This window comes from Chiloscyllium punctatum, chromosome 11 (genome assembly GCF_047496795.1).
Source record: "Chiloscyllium punctatum isolate Juve2018m chromosome 11, sChiPun1.3, whole genome shotgun sequence".
NCBI classification, from domain to species: domain Eukaryota; kingdom Metazoa; phylum Chordata; class Chondrichthyes; order Orectolobiformes; family Hemiscylliidae; genus Chiloscyllium; species Chiloscyllium punctatum.
Window position 1 is genome coordinate 35266444 of NC_092749.1, and position 13938 is coordinate 35280381.

The 13938-nt window shown below is 39.2% G+C and overlaps 1 protein-coding gene across 1 annotated transcript in view; it reads right to left on the reverse strand.

The window, feature by feature from the left end:
• The window catches only part of LOC140482887 (tetratricopeptide repeat protein 7A-like), a 361467-nt gene that overhangs the window by 258483 nt on the left and 89046 nt on the right, over window positions 1-13938 (reverse strand). Inside the window, exons 8-9 of the mRNA XM_072580610.1 lie at window positions 13264-13327; window positions 1437-1574 (exon numbers count right to left, since the gene is read on the reverse strand). Of these exons, the coding sequence (XP_072436711.1) occupies window positions 1437-1574; window positions 13264-13327 (202 nt within the window). The remainder of the gene's footprint in view (window positions 1-1436; window positions 1575-13263; window positions 13328-13938) is intronic.

The window sequence follows — 13938 nt, forward strand, 5'->3', positions numbered from 1 at the left end:
AAACTCAGAATTCTGGATAGTCTCATAATACTGTGGAGACTGGATCCATAACCTCCATGTTTAACCACCAATCAGGACCCCTACTTCAGGTCAGCTTGACTGTCAGAGTTCGCTGACTGTTTTCCAGGTTTTGCTGCCTATCAGTCAGGGGGACTCTAATAAAGACTGAGCTTATGTAGGGAACTGCCTGTTGCATTCAACAGAGAGTAGGTGGAGGCATCCAATGCAAGTAAATTCCTGTTTCTTCTGGAGTGATGTAAAGGTACGCTCTTTCAAAACCTTTCTCATCTACTTTTACCTGCCAGGTTCCCAAAGCATGGGAAATCCAAACACTAGGACTATATGTGTGACAGAGGTAAAACAGGAGGGCAGCAAACTCATAATGACATTTAACTCAACATCTTCAAATCAGAATGGCTGTTTTTAGTCTTCCGTCTGTTAAATCTAGGAGTGGGTGATTTTGGCTTGGGTTTGGAGATTTTGAAAACTTCAAACCTCACCCAATCATTGGTAGGTTAATACTATCCCAGTTTAACTAGAACTAATGACTAATGACATTTCATCATACTGATTGCTGGGAAGTTAGGAATTAAATTAAGATTCCAAATGGACATCAGATTTCTGTGGCTTATACTAAACACTAATCTCCTGAAATCTAAAGTGCAAACTGGTCAAGAAAGATTGTACATTACATGAACCTAAATAAAATTAGATCTGAAATCAATATTAAAAAGCTGCTGGAGATGCACAATATATGAAGAACAATACTCAAAGCTAAGCAGAAGAGCAGCATCAGAGCAGTAAAATAAAACAAAGAATTGCAGATGCTGAAAATCAGAATGAAGGGTCACTGGACCCGAGAAATTAACTCTGTTTTCTTTTCACAGATGCTGCCAGACTTGATGAATTCCTCCAGCCATTCCAGTCTTTGTTTCAGCTTCAGAGCTGTTTTGATTTAACAAAGATTTCCAGATATATAAACAAGATTTTTAAAAAGTGTAGGTGGAAATTTAAAATGTAGGCATTAAACCCTTGATAAAATAAAAATGATTTGCAAAATGTGTTTTGAGATCTGAATGTATAGGATCTAGGAAGAGCATCACTTGAAGGACGGTGAGATCAGACAATTTGTCCAACCCTAAAATTAGCTATTTTTCTTAATCCAATATGATCGTTCCAACATTCTGCTCACTATTATCACATCTTCTGCTTAGCATTAATGTTCCTGTACATCTGTTTGAATTCATTACACTCTACTTCACAATTACAAATAAAAACTAATTTTCAATAGATGTCTCATGTTTTACTGACTACTCAATGATTCATGTGTTTAAATTTTTTCCAATCTGTGCATAATTTGCAGCTAAATTTGTGAGGTTGAGTCAACTGATATACACAACTTATGTCCCTATTCAAAAATAACTTTAATTGCTTACTTCTGAGAGCATTTCATACTGTTTCCTTCTGCCCATAGTTATGCTCAAGAGATCATACAAGGCAGTGGCATTCTGGAAGCTGATGTTGCGGTCCTCTCTCTGGTCTGGCGCACGACTTATTACACCATCTCGATTTGCCTGTACAAACATTTTAAAATGAAAGTTATTTTAAGATGATGCAAATGTATGAATCATCACTTTTTTCATTGAAGGCTCAGGCCTACACTGCAAGACACCACAATGCTTGAAACATGAGCTGACGAAAAGCAATGGTGATTGAATGATTCCAAAGACAATACAATTTTTAAAAATAAATTTGAGGTCCTCAAGTCTTATTGTAGGACAGAAAATTCATATTTCAACTCAAATAATTTGGCTATGGACTCTGTGGTAAACAAAGTTGTCACTTGATTTCGATATATTTGGTAAACAGGGAGGGATGAAATCTATTATTTCAGCCAAATAATAACTTAAGGTTTTTGACCATTATGGTGTGAACATGCTGAATATCAACTCCAGAGGATACTTAACAGGTGCAGCTTTGTCTTTTGGATGTCAGGAAAATCATTTGCAATTTCAAAACTATTCATTTTAAACAACCTCACCGCAGAGTTTCCCATTTTGTCGTTTCAAGTTGTGGTTGCACCTGGAGATAGCACTTTGAACTTTGTAATAATAGGGCCATGGTAAGTGCAATCAAGCAAAAAACAAATTGCAAAACAGAGAAACATATTGGCTCATCTTACTGTGCAGTCTCCCTACATATTGGTATTAAGAGAAGGAGGCCCTTAAGTGGCCACTAAAGTTGTCACTAATGCCCTTGAGTGGCCCGCAGACAGGAAGGCTGTCCCTGATCTACCTCCCTAGCCCTTTTTAGTGGGCATCCCACTAATTCTTATATTGCTGCCTTGGAGATGTAAGTATAAGCACAATAGATGACAAAAAGATCATAAAATTATACAGCAACTATGAATGTGAGACAAAATGTAGTATCCAATGGAAAATTATAACAGCAATTGGTGTAAATACAAGTTCCACAACAAATTAAATCTACTGCAGGACCTGTAAAATATTCTTTGTTTCTTAGTGTACAAAATATATGGTTAGATCAGTTAATAAATCCAAAGTTCTAAAAGGTTTTCTGGCAGCAATGACAGACTATGTAATAGTAAATAGATATTAGCGATTTTTGAGAAGATTTGTAGCTCAGGTTGATGATAAGTATGTAAGTTAACTTACTGAGCTGAAAGGTTTGTTTTCAAATGTTTTGTCACCATACTGGGTATCATGAGCAGTGAGAGTCTCGGTGAAGCGCTGGTGATATTTCCCGCCTCTCTGTTTATAGGTCTTGGTTTCTTAAAGTGGGTGATGTGATTTCCGGCTCTTTTTGTCAAGGGAACGTAAATGGGATCTAAGTCAATGTGTTTATTAATGGAGTTCTTGTTAGAATCCCAGGGTACATGAACATCAACTGGACACCAAAAGACATAACCCACTATCATTAGTTTCTATACATACAGGCAAAGAAGTGCACCACTTTGATTGGGACAACACACATGTCATAGGACAGGTGAAAAAAAGACATGCACAAGAACTCTTAGAGGTATGGGATTTTAACCAGAACTCCATCAATAAACACAACAACGTTCCCTTGAAAAAAAACAGAAATGATATCATCCACCTTAAGAAACTATGACCTATAAGTAGAGAGGCAGTATATACCACCAACGCTTCACCGGAGACTCTCACTGATGACCTTATCTATTATGGTGATGAAACATCTGAAAACAAACGTTCCACCTCAGCGAACTAACTTACATACTTAGTAAATAGATATTCTTCTTGAGATATTCAACAGGGCTTAATTGATACAGTTGAGGATGCAATAAAAACTAAGGGTGCAATCTTTTCTGTGCACTCTTAAGTAACAAAATCGTAAACCTGTTCTTTAAAATCTATGAGATCCTTACACAGACTTCACTGGAGAAACATTATCTCCTTGCAAAAACTGTATCAGACTATTTTGAAATAAAGGCATTTACAGAATCCCACCACTGAGGCAACATTTAATGGAGAAGAGAGAGTCTTACCCTCTAGCTGGAGAGCTAACAACAGTCCTCATTACCCTGTTTTAGGGAAGCTCTATCAAATTAAGTACCAGTCAGACACTTGACAAGCCAGTGACAGGCATTTGATGCACTGTAGAGCGAAGCTGAGAAATCATATCTACAATTAACCCAACCCAAATTGACCATTGACAGTAATTCATATTTGCACTTCCGAAATGACTGGTTGAAAGTAACTAGCAAGATTCTCACCTCAGGAAAAAAGCTTGGTGCTGACAATAGTATTAGTGTCACATTGATTACATGATTACTTCCACAAACACTCAAAGCACCTGAAGAAATCATACTAAAAACTTGGGCGCAGAGTGGGTTAGAGTGGAAGAGAAAGCACAAGAATGCAAAATGGTACTGCATAAGACAAATTTGAGAGGAAGAAACAGTAAGGAGTTGAGAAAGGGACGCAGAGACCAGGAACAAGTAGGTGCAAAGAGAGTGTTTGAGAGAGGCAGGAAACACAAGACAGCAGGTATTTACGCTGCTTTGCCTCACTGGAAATTATTGCCTCACTGGAAATTATGCTCTACTATTCATAGCACCATCTCAAATTTTGAAAATTTTATAGAAGTACTCAAGACTCCCCAGTTTATCAGGCTGACAGAAAGCACACCAGGTTTTCTGTACTCAATGAGAATTACTATCTATGACAAATAAATAAACTCTAACTATAGAAGAACAGTTGTGAGGTATTAATATTTAACTCTACAAGTTAAAACTCTAACTCATTTATAAAACTTCACTTACACACACATAGACATAAATAGACACAAAAAAATGGTAGTATTGGCAGAGGGAAAGACTGGGAAGGCAGTTCAATGATCCCTGTCCACATGGTTCATTGAGACCATCCTTTTGGCTTTTTTGGAGTTGATCTTCCTTCTTCAGGCATTTTCACAGCGACTGGTTCCATTCATAAAATTTCTTATTTATTGGTTAAAAGCCCGGCTGCTTTCAGCAACTGTTGTGTAGAAATAAACTGACTTTCTTCAGGCTTGAAAAGGACAGCTCCTTACTTTCAGACATCAAATGGCTTCTGAATAACATTCACACCCACAAGCTGTTCTGCTGCCTGGATGCCAATCACAGTTGTTGGCAGGCAGAACTCTTTTGTCATTGGCAACTGGTTACCCCCACTCCACTGGCCAATCAACTATTTGTTTCTCACTGAATCACCCTTCATAAACACTCCTTGCCCCAACTCATTTGCAGTAAACTCTCCCACTGCTTGAAGAAACAGCCATGTAAACAACATGTACAATGAGGATCCGGTATTTTTAAAAAATGCAACACTCCTTTCCACAATCCTTTCTTATAATAGTCGTTCTCCCATTTCAATCCAATAACAAAGATTAAAATGATGTGGTCTTCACAATGCAAAAGAATGTAACAGAACAAGAGATACAGTGCACAAAGTCCTGTGGGAATGACCGGTTCACTGACTTTAAAAGGTCCTTGTGTTTTGAGGTCAAAAAAATCATATCAAAAAGAATACCTAGCCTTTGTTTCTTGCAACCATCACAATTTGAAGTCACTGCAATTCATCCCACATTTATATTGACATGCTGTCAATCGATGCGATGGCCATGAGGCCACAAGGTGATTTAATAACCCGTCTTTCACGCTGAAGTGCTGAAACAGGGTGAGCTTCTTATCATTTCAAAGACACTGATTTCTTGCTCTACATTGAAGGAAGGGTCTTTATAATTGTTGAGAAATCGGATTCTTCGACTTGAAAGTAATAAAAATGGGCAATACGAAAAACAAACATCCAACATTTGAGATAAATATTTCCTAATCAACCTGTTCAGAGCTGCTGTTATACACCTCTAGAACAAGTGAGACTTGACCCCAAGCCTCCTGATCCAGAGGCTGGGAAACTAACACTGCATAATTAGGACCCTCCAACATTTGACGTACTGTATATCAACAAATTTGCAATGTATGCTATTCACCTGATACTACTGACAGTGGCAAATCTAAATTAGGCATCAACTGGAGCACTTAGGAAAAATCTGAAAGGTTTGAAAAGATGCTGAACAGTTTTACTAAAAAAATAATTTTGCTTCTGTTGTATCTGCATCGCAGACTAACATCCCCAAATTCTGCCAATGGTAACAATGTGATAATGACCAGATATCACATTATTACTGGCTCAGTTACCCTTCATTACCCTCTGGCTCAGCTCATCTGTAGAAAGTTCCCCTGTTGTTTGAAGTAAAACCAGTGTAAAAAGCACTGATAGGGAGGGTCCGGTAATTTGGTTGTTTTTTCAAAAGTACAAACAAAGGAGTCCTGTGTGCCAACAATGGAGACTGGCTCCCTGGAAGCTGGACTGCTTGTGAGTGTTAATGTTTATTCAGAGACCATTGGACATTTGAAAGTAAGGTGCTGTTATGTGCTGTCAACTGAGGGGTGAATGTTGCCAGGACACCAAGGACACCTCTCCTGTTCTTCCTTGAAATAATGCCTTGGGATCTTTAACATTCATCTCAGTTTAACATCTCAACCAAAAGACAGCTCTTCTGACAGTGCAGTGCTCCTTCAGTAATGCACTGAAGCATCAGTCTGGATTTTTATGCACTTAAACACAAAACCTTCTATTTCAGAGGAGAGTGTTACCAACGAAGCCACAATTAACATTAATTCTAGGGATGACTGATTTCAACTACAAACATTGCCAAAAAGAGGCAAGAAATTGAAGCTTTTGGTTTTGCACTCAGAGCTAGGACACAGGAAATGGACTTGAACAAAGGGGCATCATTATATAAGATTTGACATATCATTTATCAACAAGTCACCTAACGATGCTGAGGCCCTGAAAGCAAGCCCAGCAGACCTGGCAAATGCTTATTGTGGAACATCTAATGATTGATTTTTATCTGCCATAGAAGTAGCTGGCAGCATTGAATAATCTCAAGGCAAACCCCATTATACATATATAGAAGGCTTGCTGCAGTGCTCCAGTGAAGCTCAGTATTAGCTAGAAAAACACTTTATTTTCCACTTGGGGACCTTGCAGCCTTCTGGACCTAACATCGACTTCAATAACTTTAGAGTCTGAACTCTCCTATATCCTAGCCCCCACCCCCACACACCAGGCCTTGTAATCACAGTCTGCTATCATACACAACCCATTGTTAGGCACTAACACTCTCCATTAACAACTATTCACTCTCCTAGCCAGATCATTATTCACTCCTTTGTCTATCCAACTGTTTTTCTCTCTATTTGGGCTCCATCCACCTATCATTTACTCCTCACCCCATTCCTCATCCTATCTTCTGCATAAAAACCCACATTTTCCAAGCTTCCATCAGTTCTGAGGAAGGGTCACCTGACCCAAAACAATAACTCTGATTTCTCTCCACAGATGCCGCCAGACCTACTGAGCTTTACCAGCAATTTCTGTTTTTGTTCCTGATTTACAGTATCTGCAGTTCTTTTTTTTCTATATATACACACATATAAAAACCTGACAAAGGAAATTTGTGTTCAATGATAGTTCCAAGATTTTCTTTTATCCACTCTGGAATATAGCCATCATTTATTGCCCGTCCCTAGTTGCCCTTGAGGAAGGTGGGGGTGAGCTGTTTTCTTGAACCACTGCTATCCATATACGGTAGGTTGACCCTCAAGACCCTCAGGGTGGATATTACATGATTCTGATCAAGCAAGTGAAGGAATGGTGATACATTTCCAAGTCAGAATGGTGAATGGTTTGGAGGGGAACTTGCAGGTGGTAGTATTCCCATGCATCTGCTACCCTTTTCCTTCTAGCTGGAAGCAATTGTGGATTTGGAAGATGCTGTCTACGGATCTTTGGTGAATTTCTGCAATGCATCTAGGACATAGTTCTGTTGCTGTTGACATCCAAGGTGAAGCTTGTGGGTGGTGCCAATCAAGTGGACTGCTTTGTCCTACATGGCGTCAATCATGATTGTTGTGGGGACTGCAGCCATTGTGGCAAGTGGGGAGTATTCCATCACACTGCTGACTTGTGCCCTGTAGATGGTAGACAGGGTTTGGAGGTGTCAGAAGGTGAGTCACTCACCACAGTACTCCAAGCAGTTCAGGCAGCATCCGAGGAGCAGTGCTGCCTGAACTGCTGTGCTCTTCCAGCACCATTAATCCAGAATCTGGTTTCCAGCATCTGCAGAAATTGTTTTTACACAGTACTCCCAAACTCTGTCCTTGTCCTGTAGATATTGCATTTATAAAGTGAGTCCAGTTGAGTTTCTGTTCAATGGTAAACTCCAGGATATTGATGATGGGGTTTCAGTGCTGGTAACACCATTGAATGTCAAGGAGTGGTGGTTGGATTGTCTCTTATTGGAGATGGGCATTGCTGGCATTTCTGTGGAGCCAATGTTACTTGCCACTTGTCAGCCCAAGCCTGGATATTGTCCACACTGTGACATTTGAACATGGACTGCTTCAGTTTCTGGGGAGTTGTGAATAGTGTTGAACATTGTGCAATTATTGGCAAACATCCCCACTTCTGACCTGATGTTGGAAGGAAGGTGATTGATGAAGCAGATGAAGATGGGTGGGCCTAGGGCACTACCCTGAGCAACTCCTGTTGAGATATCCTGGAGCTGAGATGACAAACAACCAATCAACCTCCAACAGGCCAGGTACAACTCCAACCAGTGGAGAGTCTGCCTCCTAATTTCCATTGATTCCAGTTTTTCTCGGGTTTTTTGATGTCAGGGGCTTTCACTCCCACCTCACTTCTGGAATTCAGCTCTTCTGTCCATGTTTGAACCAAGGCTGTAATGAGATCAGGAGCTGAGTGGTCTTGGTATAACCAAAACTGGACGTTACTGGGCAGGTTTATTGCTGAGCAGGTAGTGCTTGATAGCACTGATGATAACAACCTTCCATTGCTTCATTGATGATCGAGAGTACACTGATCGACAGTAATTGGCCAGGTTGGATTTGTCCTGCTTTTTATGTACAGGACATTCTTGTGCAATTTTCATTATTGTTGGGTAGATGCCAGTATTGTAGCTGTGCTGGAAGAGCTTAGCTAGGGGAGCAGCAAGTTCTGGAACACAAGTACTCAATATACTTATGGATAGGAAAGGCTTAGAGGGATCTGAGCCAAATGCAGCTAAATGGGACTACTTCAGTTTAAGAAACCTGAACGACATGGACGAGTTGGGATGAAGGGCCTATTTCCATGCTGTATGATGATGACTCTACCATTGTTGGAATGTTATCCAGGGCCCATTGCTTCTGCATATCAAAATTATCTTGCATGATAACAGATAATCTGATCAAATCATCACTCATATCACAAAAATTCAACAGGGAATCTACATCCACCATCTTTAGGCCTGAACAGTACTCAGCTTACTTCAGATAAACCTAAATGGAGAAGATGTCTCAAAAATTTGAGCAACAGATGAAACTAGCCGTCTCTCTCAGCTACTATGCAGCAAATCCATTTGTGCTGTGTTTTGTTTTCCCCTACAAACATGATGTTGCTAGGAGAAACTGAGGACAGCAGATGCTGGAGAGTCAAGAGTCAAAAAGAGTGGCGTTGGAAAAGCACAGCACCACACAAATGAATAATATGATAGGAGGTTCAGTGCCAGTGTACTGCCAGATATGTAGGCTTTATACCCCAACAACTTGTAGACACAGTGTTAATCAACACATCCTATTGACCATTCACAGCAGCCAGTATGCTGATCATGCTCATCCAGCCTGCACCCACAGCCCTCAGAAAAGTATATCCACCATTCTGTTTTGATGAAGCATCATATCAAACTCAAAATGTTAAATGTAATACTCCTGGTGCACTTCCAATCCAATGATTACTCAACTCTTCAGCACCCTCTGCCCATGCTTTTCAAAATGGTGTCCCTGTGTTCAAGTCTGTTTCTTGCATCCTAGCTCTGATGAGGTCAAGGTGAGAAGCTTCAGTTTCACAAGTAAAGAGACTAAAGAAACCAACATTATTCTCCCTAGAAATAAAATTCGCAACCATTTAGACAGAATAAATTTAAAAAATTATATTCGGCAGCAGGCAGAACGATAATCAGGAGGCTCAAATCTATGACTAAATGGCAAAAATACGGGAGATCCAAGATAGTGGTGATCCCGTAGGTCTGCCTTGCTGAGCACTGCACCAGAACCCAGACACAGTCGGCACTCATCCTCCCTTTCTCACCCATTGTGGTAAATATCGGTAGTTTTGGATCCCCAAAAGTGCTGTATGTTAGTTTAACTGATTAAGAAAAATGACTCAGGGAAAAGGAGAATGTGGATAGCACCAAGCAGGGCACTCCCCTGCAGCAGCGCACATGCCCATGGCTGCAGCATTGGCCTCCGCGAACGCCCCAGAGACTTAGCTGTGGAGCAGAGCCTGGTCTCGGAGTTGATGAAACTATGAGAGAAGATCAATTCAGTGATGGAGGAGACCTGGACCAGGCTGGTCACACTGCAGAAGAATTGTAGCTTACATAGGATTTTTTTCTCCTTATTCTTTTTTTTTCTTCTAAATTGTTTGTGGAGTAGAGCAGTAGTTTGTTTACTGTTATTGTTGTTATATTATGATTGCTTTTTTTTGTAGTAATTTTCTAATTTTATAAAAAATTAAAAATCTTTTTCTCAATAAAAATATTTACAAAAAAATGGCAAAAATACTACTGAAAAAATAAGGATTTCTTTTGTTAGAGTTATAATGATTTGGAATGTACCAACTAAAAGTATGATAGCAGCAAAATCAATAACAACTTTCAAGGAAAAGCTTACTGAGCTATCGGATTAAGTTTTAAGGCACAATGGGCTGAATGACCTCCTTTTGCACCCCATAATGAAAACAGAGCCATTCCACACAAAGGCAGAAACATCATATTGTGACACTCTAAACACTGGAAGGTTCCACAATATAAATGTATATCACATGCATTGATGGATATTTAGTAGTTCCTGCTAATAATCTAACCTTTGCTTAACATGCTGTAAAACAAAAGCCTTGCAAATCCACAGCATTACAAGATTAAACACCTTGTATTAATTTCCTTTGTTTTAGCGCACTGTGCACTAACAATATTGTATTCACCCGCAGTCACTTTATCAATAACATATGACATTTTGCATCGGCTGCACTTTTCTTTAATCAATGAACTATCCTAAAAAAGGCAAGTGACTAATACTTAAAGATAGTCACTAATGATTGCAATGATTTTTTTCTTCTGATCAGATCAATTGAAATTGATTTTCTTGAAAAAGAAATCCAGACATGAAACATGAGTTGCTCCACAATCAAACTAAAATAAACTAGCATCAATCTGACTTAAACACATTGAATCCAGGCAGCAAGCATTTGCTAAACATCTGTCCTCCAATGGAGAAACAAAATTGATTTCTACTTTAGTAAGTTAAATATGTGATGGTAAATTGTGTATAGAATTACTGCTGAAAGAAGCCATTTGACTCGGGTCTATACCAGTGTTCATCTTCAACACAATTTGCAGGTCTCATTTCACCTAATCCTACCTGCATATCCTTTTTTTCCTTTCTTCTGCATGGACTAACGAAACTTCCCCTGAATACAACTTCCATTACAACTATTAATAAATATCTTGTTGTTATGACACAGGGATCGTAAGCCAAATCAAATCAATTCAACCTCACTATCACTCAACACAGTGAAATTCAAACGTTTATTTAAAACAATTAAAACTTATCTCTATACATTCTTAAATTTTCCACATTTGAGAAAAAGCATCAGCAATTACATTTTCTTTACCTGAAATATATACAATTTTTATATTAAAAGGTTGTAATAACAAGCACCATCCAAACAATCTCAGAGTTTTAGTCTTAAATCTCCCAATAAAAGTTTACAGATTACAATCAGTAAAAAAAGTCTCATAGCTCTCATGTCAAACAAAAACTGTAAAATGTTGAGAACTGCAAGTCCTGACAATCCCCTTTTTCCTCAATGGAATATCTTGCCTGATGTTGAATGAACTTCTTGGAAAAATAAAAGCAGAAGTTACTGGAAAAGCTCAGCAGGTCTGGCAGCATCTATGCAGAGAAATCAGAGTTAATGTTTCAGGTCTAGTGACCCTTCCTCAAAAAGTTCTAAGGAAGGGTCACTGGACCCGAAACATTAACTCTGATTTCTCTTCAGACATATTGCCAGACCTGCTGAGTGCTTCCAGCAACTTCTGTTTTTGTTTTTGATTTACAGCATCTGCAGTTCTTTTGGTTCTTGGAAAAGTAACTCCAACCTTGTCACCTTTTAAGAGAACTACTCCAATCACCAAATCACTAGCATCTACTGGTCATTTAAGTGGTTTGTTAAAGTTAGGTGTTGTTACCATAGTTCATTTCTTAAGATTGCTTTTAGCTTCTCAAAGGCTGCCTATATTCTGCATCTGCTCCAGTGCGATCACATCCTTCCTATAATGTGATGACCAGAACTGCACACAGTACTCCAGCTATGGCCTAACCAAAGCTGTGAACAACCCCATGCTCTCATAATCTGTGCCACGACTGACAAAGGCAAGTGTCCCAAAAATCTTCTTAACCATCTTATTACTCTTGTCTTGTCACTTCTTCCACTTTTCAGGTTACAATTCATAAGGATGGTGTGGTCATCCCTCCTAGCGATAACTTTGTGGATAGATAGATCTATTAGTGAAGACAAGGTTCAGTAGACTTTCAGATTTTTAGTTCACTCACTAACAGTCCAGCAGTTATACCCTTTAGGACTAGGCTCCCTCCATCAGTAGTGATGCTACTATGCCATTCTTCATGATGGACATCAAATTACACCACCCAGAGTACATTTCAAGCCATGTTCAATGCTTTCTCCGAGTGGTGTTCAACATGCAGGAGTATTAATCTATCAGCCAAGTGGAGGTGATGCATGATAATCAGTATGAGGTTTTTTTGCCAGTGTCTTATCTGTTGGCATGAGACTTCATGAAGTCTGGAGTCCATATTGAGGGCTCCCAGGGCTACTCCTTGCTGATTGAACACCACTCTGTTACCACCTGTGGGATGCTATCTGTGGTATTTGGTGACTATTATGTCACCACCTACCCTACTAGCTACCTTTTTGATTTTTCCTTTCCTTCAAACTTTGAATTTATTTTTCCCTACTCTGCCTGATCCATTCGAGGAAAGAATTCCACAAATACTTTGATTCCTTCAGTAATTCACTTATAATTGATACAAGAATCTATTGAAGGCTATTCAATCAAGAGCAAGATAGCAGGCCATCACATCCAATGATCAATATTTTCCACGATCCCAATATTCACAGACTTTCCAGGAGGAGCAAAGTGATAGCAACCGATGATTGTTAAAAATATTTATAATCTGTCGTGAGAAGTTTATCTCGCATCTCTGGAACAGGTGGGGCTTGAACCCAGGACATCTGGCCCATAAATAGGGACTCAACCACTGCACCAAAAACACCTTAACAGACAGTTATAGCTCTACTCCACTTAATTAAGCTAATTTACCAGAGTTTCTACAGAGCCAGTACGTGTTTCATCATAGGAGAAAGAGTTGTAGTTTCATGGCATTTTTTAATGGGAAAAAAAAGGCTCTCTATCAAAAATGCAGTGGAGTTTTCCAGATACTTCAGTTGATAAATCTATGACCAAGGGCATGAAAAATTTATGATTCATCAAAAAGAACTAGAATTTTTATTCTTACTTAACAGTGTAGCTTACCATTGACTCACTGATACGAAGAAGTAGGAGTGCTTCTTCAACAATGTCCTCTGGGCAGAAGAGACTGAGAAAAACAAATAATGTACTGAATTAGGCAAAGTACACACTTCTTGATTTCTTTCATTCATTGTTAGAACAAGGCCAATAACTAAAGAGACAATGTATGATTCATCAATGATAAAAAAAAAGCTTCCTTTGAAAATGGCATAAACACTTAATTCTGTGCCTTTCAATTAGCATGCTGTGAAGCATCTTTACATTTAGTCTCTGATACATCAGTACACAATTGATGATGATTAAAACATAGAGGCATTCAAGGGGTCAATGGATAAGTGCACCATGTGGTGTGGTATTGATTTGTACAGACCAAGATAGCTCCAAGTTTAAATGCCAGTCTGTGCAAAGTTAGTTGATCTAAGCTACAGTAGGATTGGGGGTACTTAGCTAAGTCTCAACGTCCTTGGGCTGAGAAGGGATTTTTGTTCAGTATCCAGGAACAACTGCTGGAAACTCAGAGATGTCTTTGATGTATGGTAGTGACATACCATCTCGTGGATGACTACCAGAATACTCTGACCCCTTGGCATCATGGTAGCCCACAAATCTACAACACACTGAAACAGCTACTGATAAACCTAAAAAGGTCCTGTACCAACAACCAGCAAAACAAATGTT